We start from the raw sequence: 21,678 nt of genomic DNA on the forward strand, positions 1-21,678 counted from the left end.
TTCAGCGAGATTTTATCAACCTCACAGTATAGACAAAGTCTGAAGGTATTACTTGTGAATTATGAAACAGTTTTGACAGCTTGTGACTGTCTTGTAAAATCTTTGTTGAGATTAATTGGAAACGTATTAGTTTTATGATCACCAAGAAGGAGGTTGGAGAAATAAATGGACATCAGTCATGGTAACAAACAGTGCATCAATTAGTTAACACCTCACGAAGCGTTGGCTTTTTTTTTGTTTGTTTGTTTTTTTTGTACAAGTGCTGCTATAAAACTGCACGTGGCACCGAAGAAATACAAGAAAGCAAACCACAGCCAGACGAGTCCTAATTTTAATCAGCACAAAAGTGCACACTATGATAGAACAACAAATCCGTTGGAATTAGTTGTTCGCGTAATCTCTCTATAAAACTAAACAGTGATGAAAAATGATATTGGTATTGAGGTTATAAGTCCGCCCCAGCCCCCAAGAAAGCAAAACGTACAAGGCCTACTAACCAGGGCTAAAACTTTGATGTCACAGTATGCTACTGGATACATTGGATTTATAGTCCACCTCCCAAGTGTACAAATTGAGACTTTTTGGAGTTTATCCGGGCTATCCGACAGTGTCAGTCTTTTACTTGTACAAAAGGGTTTGTTGAGTTTTCCTGTAGATCTTTGTGTAGGTCAAAATTTATATTGCCTTAATTTGGACACATTTAAGATAATGGCTTTGCTGAAACTGTAAAGCAATTACCGGTATATTATTTCGCCCTTTTCCCCACTGCTTCATTTCTAAATTCAGTGAGGTGGGTTACAACAAAGACAATGAAATGCTGTTTTGGTTTTTTTTTGTGTGTTTTTTTTACAGATAGCGTTGACACACCGTACTGTACGATGTTATATTTCTGTCCGTTGAAACAGCTGAATGCCGAACTACACTGTATTGCTTCATGGAAACATGGCTTATTTGGGTTCAGCAACTGTTGTTTAGGAAATCAGTACATGAAATACTGTATGTCAGAAGCGATCCAGTTTAATACATTGTGGTCATCTGTGAACATGCATTTCTAATTAATATTTGTTAGACATTTACAGTATGTTCTCAAACGTGTGTTAACGGTGCACGCGAATCTTGTGATTCACACCTTTTAAGAGTCTCTTATATCCCATTTTGGTACTGCACTTGAGACAATATTGCCATTACACGGTCGATTGAGTTCTTTATGTGCTCTCAGTTGAGAAAGACATATGGATACTTTTGCAGCTTTTGTGTGTGTGTGTGTGTGTGTGTGTGTGTGTGTGTGTGCGCGCGCATGCCCAAGTGAGGGGTGTTACTCCTCTCTCCACACTGCAGTGCCACCTCTCATGGGCCGCTTCAGAGTCATTGTCCTTTCTAAATCTGCCGCTTCTCATTTCTGTACCCAGTTATTCTTCCTTTACAGTGCATCCTCTTATCATGGAATCATAATGCACATTGTGATGGCAGTACTGTACATTGTATGCTTAATAATTGTTCGTGTTCTATTTCCATACTGTGTGAAACTGTTTTGGGCAAATGTGTGAAGGTTGGCACACCATTTATGAGATTTAGTCTCTGACATCTTATGCAGCATGGTGTATCCTTTCCTGTAACATTCAAAATGTCAGAGAGGAAAAAACTTTCCTAATTAATCCTCCCTTAAAGTAAAGCCGCGTACAAGCACTTTTCATCTTGTGCTGTCACAGTGCTGAGCTGTAATACTTTTATTGTAAAATGACACGCTAATTCAACAGTAGATTTCTTTGGTGACTTATGAAGCACTAAATGGCTCCAGTCTAAACGGTTCTACATGTTAAATCTTCTCATATTCTCTTCAAACTCATGCACTTCATCGAGGAATATGGGCATTTGATTACTCCAATTTTCAAAAAACAAAAACAAAAACAATTCTATTGGAATTAGTATATATCAGTACATTTCCAGTTATATAATGTGAATTTCTGGGTGTCTCCTCAGGAGGTATCCTGCCAGACTTGATTCGGTGCATCAATTTTTCCTGGACATTCTTTTGTGTGGTGTGGCTGGGTTTGAATCAACAATAGATTCTTGATGACGGTCTTAGAGTTTCTTGATTGCATATGGGAAACGAACCAACCAGTTATTCGCGTCAAAGTGATAATCATCCCCACCGCTACTCCTCCTGTCAGCCTTGCAACTTCAACATAGATCAAAACTCCACATTAACAAGTCATCAATCAGCAGAGACAATGTGTGACAGAAGTTGGGTAGGAACGACTCCACAGACGTTAATACATACACACTCATATGGACCTAGTTTGACACATAACCTTTGTGCAAAGTCTGTTGTTTTGTTTTTAATTTGCTGTGTGCTGAGATTTTTTTTCCAGATCCTACACTGTGCCCCCACCACCCCCTTCCCGCCACATGAACATAGTTTGAGAGTTGCTTTTTTTTCCCTCCTCTCTCACACTGTTTTTTCCATTACTTATCTTATCAGCTTCCTATTTTGGTCTCCCCCTGTTAGGTGTCACTGTCTTGTCGTGTTTTTTTGGATGGGTTGACACTGGAAAATGAAATTTGTTGCTCTGTACCTTTTGAACAATTGCAATTACAATAAAATTGAATTCCCATTTCCATCCAATAACTTCAATTCATTCAGAGGAGGCTGGGCATTACAATAGACCAGAAGGAAAGACCCACAACATCAACATATGGTCCGATATTGGGTGTGACAATCTCATGCCAGTGATCAAGGTCGGCATATCACTGGTTAATAGTTGGAAGTCTGTTCACAAGAATTCAAAGTCCGTCATTGACCCACCACTAAACTGATCAAGCCCACCACAAAACCGGTCAAAGAACTCTGTTTTACATCAGAAACTTAATGTGAGCATACTATCATATGTGAAGAAAACAGGACCCAAATCTTCAAATTCTTGTGTTCTAGATGGCAAAGGTCAGTCTGGCAGTACTCTGCTGGGCTGTGAGATCCCAAGCTCACATGGAGTCTCTTTGTGAAGATTTAATATTGCAAAATGTTTCTCCTCATCGATCATCAGTTTGTAAGATGATATATTTTGTGCAGTTTTATTGACGTGTTGGACAGATTCTCTACATCCCTGATGCCCCATGCACAAGGCTCTTAGTAGAGTTTGTGTACCCCCAAACAGTAATAATTTTCAACTTGTTACTGCACTGTGTTGTAGAACTATAATATCCTGGGAAACCATTCCCCCACCCATCTGATCTGCCTTCTCGTTATCCTCTCTCGATCACTTGACGGAGTGCAGACGATGTGAGAGCTTCCCCTTTTCTCACTGCCTGCATCAGCAGATTGAGTGACCGAGTGGAGCTAGAGGCGAGAAAGGCAGCGAACGGGAGAGGAGAGGACGGTCTCGACTCAGTCGGGACTAATATTGTGCCCAGTGACGTGCATTCAACATGCCTCTGAAGACTACCAGACTGCCTGGGATTGCTGTGCTCATCTTCTCCTTGCTTCTCAGCTGCCATGGGACAGGTGAGCAGTCCTTATAGTTTCCACATGAAGTATGAAATAATTTATTCTGTGGTGTGCTACATTTTTAAAAAGTATATGTAGGAAAAACAGATCAATTTAAGGAACTTGAAATGTTGAAATGCTTATACTAAAACTGTTTAAATACAACATCTGATATTTTTTTTCCCTCTGTTTTCAAGAATCTCCAAACTATGATTTGGCATGCTCTATATTTCTCTTGTCTGGAACATGTGAGCTAACTATGAAACAGATTCATCAAAATCAACCTGAGGCAAATCTACCTGGGGACAAAACAAACATTCAAATCAAGTTCAATGCATTCTGCAAATTGTTTATATTTTAAATGATTTCGAACATCTTATGCATTTTGAAAAAAACCTGATGGATCGTGAAACAACGATGAAGTAGCATTGCAGAGTTATAATGAACTGTATACCTATACACTTAATATTTAATTTTGCAGAGGCGATGGGGCTGCTCAGTTCAGTGAAATCAAGAATTTTTTTTCAATCGTGTGTTAGTTCGAGCTTTACTGACATGGTTTGGGAAGAAAATAATATATACAGTATTAATAATATGGTATTCTTACGGAAATGTATTCAGTCACATCAAGCATGGTCTGTGTTTATCTAGATTGAGAGCTTGAAATGTGTTTTTTGAGTGCTGGATTGATGAGAGGTATGTGAGCATGAACACGTGTTGGGCTTAATCAGTTCAACTGATTGTTTGGGAAGCCTAACAGAAAAGAAAGCAAGGGAATAACATATTGACTGACATTGACCCAAATTTACATGAAAATTTAGATTTTCTGTTGTTGGAACGCAAAGTCTTTCATTTCACATGTAGCAATAGGTGTTTGTCTTTGTCACAGTCCGCACTCTCTTTCACGTCAGACATAACAGCACATTGACTAGTGGCCATTAGCTTTAAAAAAATGTCCCAAAGTCCCATCCCACACATAACTAAATCAAAATTTGCTTAAAATTTAGATGCCAACCATATGAGAATTACATTTACATCTGAATGTAGGGCATCGATTTATATACACACCAAAATATTGGAATTGACCAACCTTGGATCATGAACGCTACATTTTGAAATGATAAGTAAAAAATAAAGCTATATTTCTGGTGTACTGATTTTAAAATGTGCATGTGTTGTGTGGTGCCGCTGCAAGCTTTGTGAAAAGTGTTTTACTGTGCAACACATGCTTAACATGGTGAGAGGAACATAAAAAAAACTCAAAAATATCACTTTGTAATTTAGAACCATTATGGCTTGGATGTTAGGGACAGCAAAAACCGATGGCTGTGACTAAATGTTCCTCTTCCATTATATTTCCCAGTGTTGAATATAACACGCAGAGGTTTTCTGTTCTGATAAAAAAAAATGTTTCTGTAGTTTTATATTGCTTCTCGAAAAAAAGGGCAACTGTCACTTGTCATTGGAGTGAGAGCACCCCGCATTAAACAGAGCCTGGGCTCTATTTTCATAGACAGTGCATGGGGAAATGTTGGCGTTTCTTGATTTTTGTGCAGGTGCAACCCTCAGTGTGCCTGTTTGGGAATTTGGCTGACTGCTCTGCGCCAAGCTGGGCGACCTGGCATTGCAAAGGTGTATCCTTGGACATGCATTTGTCGTATTTGACAGTTTTGTGGCAGAACGCCATCTTAACTATACGCCTGTCCGAACTATGTCGAATTCAGATGCAATCAGAACGCTTGTCAGATTCTGAGCAATGTACCCGGCACTGTATTTTATTAATAACTATGATAACAGCAGGCCTCGGAATCATCAGAGAAATACATTATTTAAACACATTATTATTATTGTAGTTTTAAAATCATCCCTATGGACTGGGAGGCACATGAACTATCAGGGGTGGGGATAGATATTCAGCATAAGGTGTTGTTGACATATTTAAGTCACCAGCGGTGATCGCCAGCTCACTCAGTATTTCATGAGTGTACCAACCGTACTTACACTGTTTATTGCCACATTGGCCAAGCACAGTGATGATGCTCCGGTCATACATGGATCGCTGAGTCCATTTCTGTACGGAGATGCGAGTGTGCCACATTTAAAGAGTAGCTGCATGGATTGGCTGTAAATTAAGTCACCTGTGTTCACACCCACAGCGGCCAAAAACATTCTCTTTTGCACCTCCTGGAGCAAAATTAGCAAGACCCGTTAAAACATGCCTCCGGACAGAGTTAGATGGTACTCTGTGTCCAACGTGTCACCTGTGATAATGACGTTTGGTCTTTTTCTCAGAAATGTGTTTTTTCAAAGCCGCATGAAATGCCTATACCGTGTACAGTCTAAATAACCAAATAATTCATTTTGACATTGGACTGTGAGGACGTAGCATGTATGAAAGCAATTAGTTTTCTAAAAATAAAAGAGTGTGTGGATAAATATAATAAGTGTCTCGGAGGCGCGGTGGTTGAGGAATCCTGCTTTGCATGAGAATCGTCAGTGTTAATTCAAGCAGTCAATGTAAAATCCCATTAATAGTTTAACAGAAAATTTGGATTGAGTTATATTCCTTCAAATAACTAATATTCACACACAAATGATGCAGAGGAACACACACAGACAAGCAATTTAATAATACTCATAGGCATCTATTTTTTCTCATTCTGTGAAAAATGAGTTATAATATTAAAGCTCAAGAACAACACTTCTTATCGTAATGTAAGTGTGTGCAGACACACGTAATGTACTCTGTGCAGACACTGCACCACACCGCATAAGAATCCTATATCTGCACAGCAGAACAGCTGTTGTTGTTGTTTTTGTTTTTTTGCACGATGAGTTTAATATATTATTATTTTACTTTGTTACCAGTGTATGGTGCTTGTTATTTCATGTTATTTTCAAAGTTGAGTTTTTGTAGTTGGGTTCACAAGCCCTTTTGATGACCCATGTGAATGATCCGTAGTCTGTTTTATGTTTCTGATGCGTTGATTAGTTTAGTCTTGTTGAAATGTCAATGATAGTTTCAGTTTGAATGCCACTCCTTTTTGTTACAAAAATAAAAAATAAAAATAGTGTGTCTGGTCGCAATGTGAGGTTAGCTAAAACAGTTAATGGTGTGTTATCTTGCTCAACAACATCTAACTGTACGTATGCTTTGGTCTGCGACAGGTCTACAGAGCAGATTATTGCGCATGATCTGAAATATTACCAACAGCACCTTTCTTTATCCCCATGCTGATCACTTCCCTTATGGGTGTCTAGCAGAGTGTTTCCGCAGCTGACTGAGAAAATGAGCAGTGGGTTCTGATTATTTAAATAGCTGAGGTTGAAGGGGCCACTTAAATCAGCAATTATTTTCTTAGAGGGCAGAAAAATAATTTTCAAATATGCAGCATGAGGGTTTGATTTAAGTTCGGCTCCTTACTTCACATGCAAACAGTCTGTCCCATTAGAATTTATAACTTTTCAAAGAGCTGGTGTACGGCCCCACAAGACCATAAACGTCTGAATAAAATAGATTTGCTGTGAATGTGCTGGATATTTCAGAAGGCCCTGCCCCATCTGTATGCTTTAATTAGATCTGTGATAGGTTGTGGATAAATCACCTTCTCCTACTGGGCGTAATTCTGACAATGTGCTGTGTACAAGTGGAGTTAAGAGGAGGTTGTGATTAAGTCAAGGTTATGTAGCAGGTACCAGCAAGTGGTGGTGCATGTCTGAAGCCGCCTGTCGTGAGTCTTGATTTATGAATCCACAGCAGGTCGTTAAGCAATAAAAGGGACAAAAATCTGCAGTCAATCGACCTGCACTTTGTGACCTGTGATATTTCATATTTGGAGATGGTATGCTCCCTGTAAATGGAAATGCAAAGCCATTCATCAATAGGTCCTGTCATTACAGGATATAGAGATGATCTTATTGGACCGGGAGTCAGCCACATTCTGCTGAGGTCATCATTCACGACCAGTCTTTAAAAGTTGGGAGGAAATATTGAACCGGCCATTAGGGACACTGAAATAAAAATGGTGTGCTGATTTTTTTCCAATTTCATTTTGTCAAGTGGTTCTATGACTCTACTTTAAAAAAAAATATTTGGAATTAAATGATTTTATTTCATCATACGAAATAAAAGTGAATAAATGTTGCTTTCCTGTGAAAAAACTGTCAATTTTTTGTCATAATTTTTATTTTTATTTTTTACATTAATGAGGTTTCCGTGTTTTGGACATCAGAATACAACGGAAAATGAGAGATCATTTCAAAGAGAGGGACTGGCGACGGAAAAGGCTCGATCGCCTCTGATCCTCTGCTTAGCCCTTGCTACCTCGAGTCGCATCTACTAGGCTAACGTGAAACAATGCGAAGGTGCGTTGGGGCTCAGAGAGGTAAAGTGGGGTGAGACCATTTAGAGCAGTGGTCCTCAACTAGAAAGGCTGTCGGTCCACTTTTTTTTAATTTTTTTTATTATAAGACCAAGGTCCGGTCCCATGCACGGCGGTGCATGGGGAGCAGGGCTATATGCCAATTTAGTATGGTCAAGCCAAGCTAATACAAATAACACTCCTCACAACCAACCAATAATGGGGTGCATGAAAATAACAATTATTCACTTTGCCAGTACACAGCAAATAATGAGAGATATTGTGTTGAGGCAGAGGAACTATTTTATTTTGTTAAGTTGTGCCTGCTTAATAATAGAAATAACCCTTTTAGGGAAATAAGACATTTTTACTTTAACTTTGTTAAACAGTAGTTGTCTTTTTTCCCTTAATTTAACAAAAGCAAAACAAAATACTAATTTTACCAAAATAAATACTAAACATGAAAACAAAAATATTATTTTCATTTGTACAATTCCCCTTTTCACATCCCCTCTGAAATCACTGAAAAATATATCAGAAGAGGAGTTAAGAACCATTTTAAATACTGACACAAGGGAGCACAGGAATGTGCAGTGCTGTTCTTCCACTAAAGGTGAGGCATGCAAATATTATTTGAGGACGCCATTGGGATGTTCATTTACCATGTTGCGGTGTTCTGCTGTTAAACAGCTGCAAAGATCCCCGGGTAGACCGGAGCAAACCTGCACACAATCGAAACCTCCCGCGATTCGTCTTGTCTAATTGTCCGTGTGCGGCTCTCCTGTGCTGAAAGTGTGAGCACACGGTGGCGTCGCGCATGCGTCTGTTTCCTGACACAATCATCCATTTTGAATGTGTGACGCTTATGTATGGGCACACCTCAAGTTCAGAGGAGCCAATCAGCGCATCGTTATCGCCGACACGCCCTGCTCAGCCATGAGCATGAGCCAGTTCGTCAAACATACACACGCAGTCGCGCTGCCTTGTCCTCTGCAATACATCTGTTCGTGCACGCAAATAATAAAACTGATAATTTTAACAAGCGATCGCGGTAATGCGCAGATTATAGTCCAAAAATAGAAAATGTATAACGTAAAAATCACTTTATAATTTATTATTTTATACAATTTGCCGAGGGTCCGGACAGAGGAGGTCGGCGGTCCGGTCGTGGATCGCGGTCCGCCAGTTGAGGAAGACGGATTTAGAGATTTGAAAACAATAAAAAGTATCTTAAAATGAACACTAAAATGTACAGGGAGCCAATGAAGGGATGCCAGAGTTGGAGTTATGTACTCCTTACGAGCACCAGGTAGAAAGTTAAGAGCAGCATTTTGGACCAACTGGAGATGCTTGAGGGAGGACTGGCTGACTACAAAATAAAGTATGTACATGATAAAAAAAACTCAAAAGAATAATGCACGGACACAGCATAATTCATTTCTCCACATTACTGTAAACGTTACAATCCTTTTTGCTATACTTCTTTGGCTTCTTGGTAAAATTAGACACGACTGACTGCAACCACATCTTTATTCCTCTACTGCTAACAAATGAATCTCAACAACTGTGCCCAAAACATTCACAGAAACACACCTCCAACTGCATGCCTGTTGGGTGAGAGGCATGGTCCTAATGCTTGCCAACCCTTAGGAAGTGAACTTAATATGACTTTCTCCAAATCTTTGAACATGTCCAACTGCTTAACATCCTTGTTACTTGTATGCTTTGCGAAAAGTACTCAAACAATGAAAAGTTGAACTTGACTGTTGGATATTGGACTATTGGACGTGCCTCAGGCACAACATTAGGATTTTTTTTCTCTCCTTTTGGGCTTGACCAATGCAATATTCAACCTTTTCATGTTTTTAAAGACACACACACTCCTATTCTACTTGATGAGCTTATAGTCCTGATTCATTTGTTTGTAAAAACACTATTACCATAAATACTTACAAAACAAGGATCAATGAGAACAAAAGCAAATGTGATCATGAGCGAAAGGTCGGGAATACAACACTTGAGGCAAAAGAGCGAACAAGGTTAATTAATTCAACGAGAAATGGCAGAGGTTGGAGTCGTTTTAGTCTAAGCTTGATTACAACAAGGAATACCTGCGCTGCTGGAGGGAACGACCTCCACTACAACCGGAGCTGAAACTAAATAAAATGAACACAAGACATGACAATTTATGACCACACTAATACACCAGTGGGAAACTGCTGCCATGCAAGGCGTTGCCCATCAGCAGTGCATTGCTGCTACTGATGAAGGGCTCACACAGAGCGACACACCTCTGGGATGCAAGTGTTAGCATTATTTCTCAGATGGAGGTAGAAATAGACAAAATATTATTTAACTGAAAAAGCAGTGATGAAAAAAGAAGTGGTGTAATGCATGGGTGTCCAAAGTCGGTCCTCAAGGGCCGAAGTCCGGCCCGTTTTCCAGCTCTCTAAGGAGCAACGCACCTGAATCAAATCATCAGGATCGTTCTAATGCTGCTTCAGAGCTGGCTGATGAGCTGATCATCTGAATCAGGTGTGTTGTAGCCGGGAGAGCTGGAAATCAGGCAGGAAAGTGGCCCTCCAGGCCCGGAGCTGGATATGCCTGGTTAATGCATCCTTTGTTTCGTCCTTGAGAGTTGCGAGTGGTTGGTTAGTGAAGAGGTCGGCCCACAAGTCAATGAGTTCTTGGTGGAAGGGGTTGTGGCAGCACAGCATCTGCAATCAATCAACCAAAACACTATTTATCCCCGAGGGCCAATTTAAAAGGCATGATTGCAAAATTACCGGTAAGCATAATTAACAAAGGACCTACAAAACATCACCATCATAAAATTATTCACAAAGTGCAAAATCTGGATATAATCATGATTAATTGGTGATATGAAGTGAAAGTGGATGTGTGGGAGGCATCATTCTACAATCCACCTCACAAACTGTCACAAAATTCTGGTCTCCTAAATGTGACCACACGTGGGTCTCAATTCAGGTAGAGGTGTACAATTTCTCAAAAGTTTATTTTAATAAGTCACATCATGTTGCGCAGGAAGCTGCATACGCATTTTTCAGGTCTGTTTTTATGCATACACAACTTTAAAATGAGGCCCGTGGTCACCTGTTCAAATGTACATACTATACTATACTACTATACTATACTAAACTTGACATTTGATACATTATAGATGTCTGCCACCTCAGCAGTAGATGGTCAGTCTCTTGATGATCAGTTCTTTGGTCTGTGGTTGAAGCTTAAAGATGCTGTCAAAGATCAGGTTGCAAGTGACATGAACGTCTGGTGTGCTCGGCTTCTTTTTATACACACCTGGAAATGGACTACTTACAGGATTTGTCTCAGGTGAAGCTTTCGTCTCTGACTGATTAAATAATTTAAAGACACGGCATGACTTTTTTCCTTGACATTAAAATGAACCATTGACTACAACAACTAATATGATAAAAACATGCCTTTTTAAGTTACTATGTCCTTACGCAACAAGCATTTTGTCAATGACTATTTATCCGTGCATATATACTCTATCTAGCTATCTATCTATGTATCTATCTATCGATACAGACAATGTAGTGTAGTATTTTCTTTGTACTCACAGAAACATCTCAGAGTACCGTATAGTCATTTTACATACACTTGGATGTGTTGGGCTTAGTTTTTCAATTCCTTTCTGCCATCAGTGAAGGGTTTTGAAATAAATCAGTGAATTCCCTTCAGGTCTGCTTTATAAATGACTGTTAAACTTGCAGTATCTTTCTGCAAGTCCAGCAACCTTTTAGTTAAATTTCCCTGTAGGTGGCTTCCTTTTAGCTTAATTTTTCCTCTCACTCATCTTATAAATGCCCCAACTTCAATGAGAAAACTCCATATCAGCGTATTATTGGACTTTATACACAGAGCACTTTCCGCATTAGCTTTAACGTGGTATGTTAATTTCCAGTTGGCATGCAAATGCATAATAACAACACGGCTAACGCTTTAAAACTCCAAACTGAGTTGACACCATACATAGCGACCTGTCGCAGTGTTAAGATAAGATAAGAAACCCTTTATTTGTCCCACAATGGAGACATTTGTAATCTACAGCAGCAAAATAAGGGGGGGGGTGAAGTATTGCATGCACAAAATAATGTTTACGAAAAATGAACTGTACACAGTACCGAATGCAATCTAAAATATACATATAGATACAAGCATATATGCAACTGCTGTCCATCATAGCTTCCAGTTTAGCTATCATCCTCCTGTCGCCTACCTCTTCCAATGTGTCCAGGGAGCAGCCCAGGACAGAACTGGCCCTCCTGACCAGTCAACCCAGTCTCTCTCTGTCCCGGGCTGAGATGCTGCCTGACCAGCGGACGATGCCATAATGGATGGCCGAAGCCACCACAGAGTCATGGAAGGTCTTGAGGAGTGACCCCTGAACCCCAAAAGACCTCAGCTTCCTGAGTAGGAAGAGCCAGCTCTGTCCCTTCCTGATCTGGGCATCTGTGTTGGTAGACTAGTCAAGTTTATTGTTGAGAAGAACACCAGGTACTTGTCACTGTCTCTATGTCCGTACCCTGGATGTTCATCGGTGCACGTGAGGACTGTTTCCTGCAGAAATCCACAACCAACTCCTTAGTTTTCCCGGGGTTGATCTGGAGGTGATTCTGCTGGCACCAGTCGACAAAGTACTTCGTCAGTCTCTTGTCCTCCCGATTGTCTCCCTCTGTAATGAGGCCTACAATCGCTGAGTCATCAGAGAACTTCTGAAGGTGGCAGGCTGGAGTGATGTAGCTGAAGTCTGAGGAATAGAGGGTGAACAGGAATGGAGCCATGACAGTCCCCTGTGGCGCCCCAGTGCTGCAGAGAAGCCTGCCTGACTCACAGCTCTGTGCCCTCATATACTGCGGACGTATATCTGTAATCCATGTCTGTAATCCATGACTAGAGGAGCAACCTCACAGACTTTGCCAATTAAATACAGTATGTTTTCAGAGATTTCAGCCTTCAAATCTACAGGCACCAAACTATAGAATACCTATTGTCAATCTCAGGTTATCACACATAACGGCAAACGTTATTTTAAATCAGATGGTGTCTCAGCAGTTTATAATTTATTGACAGTGGGAACTGTTATGCTATTTGACCTTTCCATGTTTCATGCATTGCCATGCACAAGGGCCATTACCATATTCAGAGTGGTTTCTTTCGTTGAGAAATTGTGTTAATTTTTTTGTAGTCCACTAAAATAATGGGGACAGTCTCATTCAGTGAGTTTAATACATTTATTTTGGGATACAGTTTCATGAGAGTCGACCAGTGAGAAACCGGAAAAGGTAAGGTATAAAGAAAAATAAAATAAAATGGGGTTTCAGTTTTTTATTCCACTCAGTATACCAACTTCAATCTGTTCATGCAATAGCCATTCAGGACCATTTATAGGGCTTTCCACTTTAAAATTGAATAAAGCAAGAAGAAGCATGTATTAAAAAAGTCAAGTCAGCTTTCTTTATCGAGCCAGTGCTTATGTCTTTTTACCATTTCGTTTCCCAGTAAAACTGAATAAAGAGTGAACAAGTATATGAGGTATTCCAATTAAAATGTAGCAGTTGGCTTAGCAAAGTGACTTGGGTTTGTATTTGTAACGCATACCTCTCTGAGCTCATCCACCCCTACACACCTGCCCGGCGCCTCAGGTCTGTGGACCAGTCTTTGTTAGAAGTACCAAGAACTAAACTGAGGCTCAGAGGGGATCGAGACTTTTCTGTTGCTGGTCCCTCTCTCTGGAATGACCTCCCACTGAACATTCGGCAAGCCTCCTCGCTGCCCATCTTTAAAGCCCTCCTCAAAACTCACTTGTATTCTTTGGCGTTCGACTCAGCATGACTTAGATTTGTTCTTGATTTTACTGCTTGGTGATTTCTACCGCCTTTATTACCGATTCGTCTTACTGTTTATTGTGTATGTTAAATCGTTCCATGTGCAGCACTTTGTATGCAGCTATGGCTGTTTGAAAGTGCTCTATAACTACTGTTGACTTGACTTGACTTGCAAGTTGTACTAAACTTTGATTCCATTGTGATTGCACTTATTTGGTTTTGTATTGAAATGGGCTTCGTTTGATTAAAAGACCTTGTGATTTATGAAAGAAATACTTCAATGTTGACTCAGCGTGCCATAAAGTTATAGGCTGCTTCCTCTATGTCACGCTCCAGTGAGCGCGCAATGTGAAAAATGTATGCAAGCCTGCAAACTGTCATGATTCGGTTTAGGAACCAACAGGTGGCACTGTAGGGCTCCCCTAGCAGCTGCACAACTGTTGGTCATTTGGTAATTAGTTGCTTAGTTAGTTGACAGTTTGCTGCTGTCATGTTTTTTCTGGTAGCGGTTTGGTTATTGATGGCTTTAGCTTTAGTCATGGTTTTTGTTTGTTACTTTGGACTTTGTTTTGGATTTAGTTTTCTTTGTTTTAAATACAATTCTTCAAATACACCCTGCACCTCCCTCCTGCCTGTTTTTTGGGGTCCACAAACAACCAATAGTAAACTCAGTTTACTATCAACAAGTGAGGCCTCATGAGGCGTGTCGACACAATTACACACTGTGTTGATATTGTACCGATACTGTGTCGCTGACCACTGCCACCTGCTGGACAAATCCCTGCAGCCAACCCACTTGACAGACTGAACAAACTGATTTGATGATGACTTGTATACAATGCACTACCTCACTCTACCCAATGACTGGTACTGAATGAGTTAAAAGCTCAGTGTAGCCACAAGCGCCATTGTTTATGTTGTTGTTTATGCTGTTTATATTGTCTATACTGTTCAGATTACATGTCTTTTTTTATATAGTGTAGCTGCTATCCTTTCTTAGCTGCGTGTGTTTAATGCACAGCAAGTTTACATGCATGTATGCACTGAGGATTGAGAGGAAGAAATTTCATCTATGCTGCATGTCATACATAAAGCATATTTGACAATAAAGATGACATTGACCCTTGACAATATCATTCACATCCATGCATTCATATTGTATCATTCAATGTGTTTCAATAATGTGAAATTCGTGTGAATGAGGATGCTTGTGGGCTTTGTCTTCACAATTTTTGAAAAATAAGATGCTCCGGTGTTTTAAATTTCAGTCTGTTGCATTTAATGCATGCTATTTCCTCTGTTGTGGAGAAGACACACACACAATGGAATAAGACATGTCAAAAATCCGAGAGACACTTGGTGAAACAAGGAGATTTTAATAAATATCTTACTCTCCAAAAGGAGATCAAAATGGCTCTACACGGCGGACAATTTGTATTTTTCCGGAAGCTGCTCCATAATATGCCCGTACTGTAGCAACATCATTCGAGTGAAGCGCGTCTCAGCAGTTGATAATCTGTTGCTCTCTGCTGTGAGCACATGAGCGCAAGCACGTACTTGTGGCGCCGACCCAACCCACGCCACATATGAAGCTTTGAACTACGACAACAGCAGACAAGGTTTACGTTTTATGTGACTTTTAATAGCAATGTAGCAGAGTTATCAAAAATGTGGTGTGCTCACTCACAGTCACTTTCTGGAACTCCCCCTTATAGGCGGGAGCGCTCAATCAACTGGAGTATGACGTACAGTACAAACGTTCATAAAGCACTTCTCATATAATAATAGCCTATTATATGACAGCCGACATGACGCTCGAAGTCAGACGGAAACATTTTTTCTGATAATCAGTGTGTTTTCCGTATTGCCCAAACTTATATTTTATTCGAGCGAGGGTAAGGTCTGGCTTGTTTCGGCAATCGGCATCGTGTCGCCAGATGCACTTCCTTAGATACACTGTGTGGGCTTTTGCTGCGTCAACGCCCCCTGCACTGAGTCGACGCCCCCTGGACTAAGTGGCGCAGCTTGGACTGTGTCTAAACTGCACCAGTGCAGTTCACTTGTCAATTAGCAGCCTGGACTGTGTCAACGCAGCCGATGTGTCAATTAGCAGCCTGGACTGCGTCAACGCAGCCGATGCAGTCTAAACTGCGCCGTTGCAGTTCATGTGTCAATCACGTGACGTAATGAAGCGGCTCATGCACCGACACGTGGTTTGCTCTGTGAGCCCGGCGCATGCATCAACGCATCGGTGTCGCTGGACCCATCACTACTATTTGCTATTATAATATAAGTGTATTTAGGTCCCTGGTTTTTCTTAGTTTGCGTCGATTGATTCGTAATGTGTCTGTAGCTTGTGGTGGTAAGTGTTTTCTTTGTGTGTCGTTGCTATCTTCAGTCTTGTTTTTTTGGATTTTGTTAATTTCATAATTTGTTTTGTTTTATTCTTTACAATTTTATTTACAATTAATTATTTTTGGTTCGATTCTGGCTCTCCTGTGTGGATTTTGCATGTTCTCCCCGTGCCTGGGTGGGTTTTCTCCAGGTACTCCGGTTTGCTCCCAGATTCAAAAAAACATACAGAGCAGGTTAATGAAACACTCTCAATTGTCCCTTGGTGTGATTGTGAGCATGGATTGTTGTTCGTCTATGTGTGCCCTCCGATCTCACAGTGTAGAGGTCGTGGGTTCGATCCCACCTACGGCCTTCCTGTGTGGCGTTGGCATGTTCTCCCCGGGCCTGCGCGGGTTTTCTCTGGGTACTCCAGTTTCCTCCCACATTCAAAAAACATGTGTGGCAGGTTAATGGAACTCTCAAAATTGTCCCTAGGTGCGAGTGTGCGCATGGATGGTTGAGTGTCTATGTGAGCCCTGCGATTGGCTGGCAACCAGTTCAGGGTGTCCCCTGCCTACTGTCCAAAGACAGCTGGGATAGGCTCCAGCACCCCCGCGACCCTTGTGAGGATAAAACGGATCGGAAAATGCCTGGATGTTTGTTTGTTTTTGATGATTTTACTGTTTTGTCATGTTTGAAGAAAATATTTCAATAAAATCAATCAATTTATCCTACCACATACTTCGTTTGGGTTTTTGAGTATATACTTTTTTTTAGATTACTTAGCTCCCATACCTCCTCTGCTTCCCTACATTTGAGTCCACCTTTGCATCCCCATCTCCACGAAATAAACCCTGATCTGTGACACAAATATCAATACAGTAATCCCTCGTTTATCTCGATTAATGGGGACCAAAACCACCTGCGATAAATGAAAATCCGCGAAGTAGCGACCAATTAACATATACATTTTAAAAAATGCCCCACGTGGGTCTTTGCGCTTGAGCAGAGGCACTAACACACACACACACACACAGACCCAGGCCAGCATCCCACTCCACAGCGTGCAGCAGACGTCTCAGCCACACTCACACACACACTCACACACGCAAACTAGCAGCATCTAAACAACACTGAGCACTGATTAAAGTTCAAAGAGTAACCCAGTGATTAGACCAAAAAAAAGATGCACAGCCAATCAACATGGCTTTACATCTTCTCAGCCCCCCCCCACGTACTGTATATGTTGCTGTATGCTCTACGTGACTCACTGTTGTTTTGCTGACTTTCACTGCTTCTTGCGGACCGCTTGCGGACTTTTTGCGGACTTCAAAAAAAATACTTGAATATGTTTGAAAAAAATCTGAGATGCACCGAAGCCATGATAAACGACCTGCGAAATAGCGAAGATTCACTGTACTTCTTTCAGTCTTGGTTTTGTGACAATGTGTGCCAACTTTTTAATGCTTGTGCATTGCCATCAAACCCACATCTCTCCCTTTTTACTTTGTCAACAGATGTTTGTGACAGCCCGCTAGTGTCGAATCTGCCCCATTCATCATTCCGTAGCTCCTCACTGCTGTCTGGTAGCCATGGGCCGGTCTATGCGAAGGTCAATAGGAGAGAAGGTGAGACTTCCAATCCAATGATGCAATAAATGACACAATCAGGGTGACCAAACTCAATTAATACAAGGTTTCAATTTGAAACAAATGATTTTATTCAGTCTACATGCTTCAAAATGGATAATCATACAAGCTTTTCTTTAGCATTTCTTATCTTAAAAAATGGCATTAGTGGTGACGACTGGGATCAGAATGATTTTAAATAGTTTTTTCTTTTAATACTTCAAGTCATTACTCATAATTAAAGTTTTTAAACATTAGCAGTAAATTGTACTAACGGGTCTGAGTGAGAGTGAAGGGTGATGAAACTAATTAATAGTTGAGTCCAACTTTGCTGATTAAGAGACACTTTGTCACTTTAGTTTAAGAGCCTATTTACGTCGATCCATTGTTAGATTTGTCATTTCGTGGGAATTTGACTGACTGCACACAATGACCAGAATTTCATTAGGGTGAACTGATTTCACTGTGATAGAGCTCTTTGCTGTTTTTCTTTCACTAAATTGAGTGTGGCATGTTTTAAATGGCTTAATGCTCTTTACTTTAAGTCTGTAAATAACGCTGGTTGAAAAACTTTTATTGCTGTTTAAAGTTCATGGTACATCAGAGCATATGAGGTCAAATATACACTTGTACAAATATAAGTTGTTCCCTGTTAATATCTTTCCATCTATATTCTGCTGCTTATCCTGTGAAGACAATAAGAATGCAGCCTTAACATTTCCTAACTTCTGGTGTACATTCCTCCACTTTTCTCACATTCCTCTTCACTCAACACCCATTGTCTGATGCTATGTCTTGTGAAACAAGTGTCACACAAAAAAAAACCTATGAAAATGTCAAATGCAAGGTTTTGTCCAACTTTTCTTTTTTCTTAACATGTTCATCTTAGCATCTTATGCCGCTTTTTCATGAGCCCTAAAAAGCAAAACACCGCTCCCCTACGCATGGCTTGACCCCGCACGGCCTCCTTTGCTTTTCTATGACAGCAAGTGTGGGGCGGGATGGGAGCGGGATTAACTGAACTGTGCTGGCTTGCGCTTGCGCTTTTCACATTCGCAGCATGTCTGGTTCTGCCATTTCACAAGCAATAAGTCTTGGCCACCGTCTTTTAAAAAACTGAAGAAGAGCATGTTGTCAAACAATGACTTTAATTCAAACTAGGTAACCTACCTGCTTTGTATCAGGATTGTTAAAACTCCTTCTTTGCTTTTTTTTCAAAGACACCGATAAGGTTTGTTCAGAACTTCAGTTATAGTTTAGTTGACACATGTTAATCTCAAAGGAATTACTATTAATGTAGCATCGTTGAGGATTTGAAATGTTTAACTAAAACGTATTAATGGTTGTGTTTACAGAGCCATGTAAGAAATTTTAATATTAACCTTGTCAATTAAATTTTGTTTGTGTTGAAAGAGACAAAAATCTATCAAAATCAGAAATTGAGTTTTTGGGGTGTGGGAAGATCAGAGATTTTATTTTAAGGTATCACCTAGTGCAACTTTGTCTGACTTTGATGAAAGAGTCAGTGCTTGGCATTCTCATACAAATTACCACATTTTATATGTCTTCACAATGGTGATGTTCATATCGCAGTGACTCGCGAATGCTTGCGGTTTTGGGTTTCGTCAGGGTTCGTAAGCGGTTGAGAATACATTTCCAAACAGGTTTGCTTGTTGCAAACAGTATTATTATTTTTTTTTGTCACAAGAAATGAAAAGAAAGTGAATGTTCAAAATTTCGAGTGTTTGCATAATAGTTGCAAGCATGTGTAAACGGTCGAATGATAAGTCACCAATGTCTTTTTTGATTTGCATATGCTACAGACCACGTGACCGTGGTTTACATGTTTACCAATATATGTCAACCTATTCGTGCATAGCATGAATTCGGCACTCTAAATACTGCTTAAATTAAACAAGAAAAAAAAGCGCCCTTTCTCCACATAGATGATCATGCCAGAGGAAACAGAGAACAAATAAGAAGGCAATGACGAGTACGCCTGTTTGGGTGATTTAAAGACACAATTATCAAAATGTGTGGTGTAAGCAAAATGAAACTGTATTGTCTTGTCTGCAATTACTGCTCTTTGGTCAAGGACCTGATAAAGTCAAGTAAGATGGGTTGTTCAGGCATTTCGGAAGAATCTTTCACTTACAGCATGCTGATGTCCCATGTTTTTTTTTTTTTTAGGTGAGTTTTTTTCCAACTGAAGAACATCATTCAGGTCCAGTGGCGGCCTTACTGTGTGGAGTTTGCATGTTTTCTCCGTATCTCCGCGGTTTTCTCCAGGTACTGCGGTTTCTTCCTACATTCCAAAAACACGCATGGCAGGTTAATGGAACACTCTAAATTGTCCCTACGTGTGAGTGTGAGTGGGGATGGTTGTTTGCCTATGCGTGGCTTGCGATTGGCTGGCAACCAGTTCAGGGTGTCTCCTACCTACTGCCCGAAGACAGCTGGGATAGGCTGCAGCACGCCCGCGACCCTTGTGAGGATACACAAGGGTCGTGCTGGAGGGTCTCATGTGTTGTCATGTATTATTTTGTCATTTTTTGTTAACTTTTCTTTTGATGGCGGTGCGGACACCCGCAGCGGCTCCTCTTGTTTTATGTTAAGAGGGAAGAAATTTCATCTGTGCTGTATGCACATTAGACAATAAAGTTGTATTCAATTCAATTTGTAGTAAATTAATCAGTCTTCAAGATATTCCTCAATTAGCTTGTTTTTGACCATCAGACACACTTATTTTATGTTTTCCTTTCTTACTTTTTGAATTAAAAACATATTTTTATCATTACCCTGCTAATGCACAACATCCGTCTAAAATGACCCATATTCATTTTCATGTTATTCAATATTTGGTGACAGTTGTGAATTGTACATAAGATTTGATTTGTTTTTGTCTACTTGGAGCAAGAGTACATTACTTGTTAGAAATTTACAGGTAATTATAATTAGTTAGCTCACTCACTGTAATGGTGTTTACTAGTCGTGGTGGGGGGATGCTGGCAGATTTTTTTCATTGGGGGGTTAGCTAAGTCACCAGAGTAAATCTGGATGTATGTGTGTGCATATTGATGTGGATCAGAAAACATCCAGAGTATTGCTGTTTGCAGATTAACTGAGGTGTAGCAATGCTGCAGCAAGAACCAGATGAGGAAGATGAGGAGGCATTTTTTTCTGATTCATGGTCTGAAATTTCTGATGATGATGACCCAGAATATTTGCCACAGGGTCAAGCTGGAATTGTGGCTGTGTCTGGAAATAAAACTTTCCTGCATAGAGAAGACACATCTCATGATACAGAAGACTCCTCTGATCTATCTTCTGAAGAGGAAACACAGACTCATTCCAATAGACTGAGTAAAAATGGATCTTACTGGAATGAGAATCCCCCCCATTCATGGCAGAACAAGAAGCCACAAACATCCTGTGGATTTGTCCAAGACCTCCTCCTGGAACATCAGCTGTTTCACCAAAAGATTCTTGGGATATGTTCATGAGTGACAACATCATTGAGGAGATCCTAAAATGCACCAACTTAGAGGGATGAAGAACCGACACAACAAAAGGGAAAGAGTGGAGAAACATTGACAAAGAAGAATTCATGGCCTTCATGACGCAATGGTACCTTATGGAATAGAAGGAACTGTCTTTACAGGGAGACAGCCAAGACCACAGGGTCAAAGAAATTTAGGAGAGAATGTCACCCAACAATTGTGCAGTGGAATCAGACAGATAAGTGAATATACAGGACAACAGCGAAAGTAAGTTTTAGCAAGATGCCGACATCAAATGTATTTTATTTTTTATTTGATTTCTTTATAGGCAGAATCAAATAAAATGCAATGCAGCCAGTTGACAGTTGTTAAACTATGGATTCAGCTCAACTAAATAGTTGTGTTCTCTGTTATCAAAGCAATGTGACAAAATGACAAATAAACACATTTGCAAATATTAAACACAAATGTTTGGCCTACTTCAATGCAAAAATAATG

General features: G+C 40.2%; 1 protein-coding gene across 5 annotated transcripts in view; it reads left to right on the forward strand.

Moving 5' to 3' along the window:
* The first annotated feature begins 3,255 nt into the window (after positions 1–3,255).
* LOC127605628 (contactin-associated protein-like 4) overlaps positions 3,256–21,678 on the forward strand; it is a 157,910-nt gene continuing 139,487 nt past the window's right edge. For all 5 annotated transcript variants that reach the window (XM_052073317.1, XM_052073319.1, XM_052073320.1 and 2 more), the window contains exons 1-2: positions 3,256–3,502; positions 17,570–17,680. In XM_052073317.1, the coding sequence (XP_051929277.1) occupies positions 3,427–3,502; positions 17,570–17,680 (187 nt within the window). In that variant the 5' untranslated portion in view covers positions 3,256–3,426. The remainder of the gene's footprint in view (positions 3,503–17,569; positions 17,681–21,678) is intronic.

Source organism: Hippocampus zosterae, chromosome 8, assembly GCF_025434085.1.
Source record: "Hippocampus zosterae strain Florida chromosome 8, ASM2543408v3, whole genome shotgun sequence".
NCBI lineage: Eukaryota > Metazoa > Chordata > Actinopteri > Syngnathiformes > Syngnathidae > Hippocampus > Hippocampus zosterae.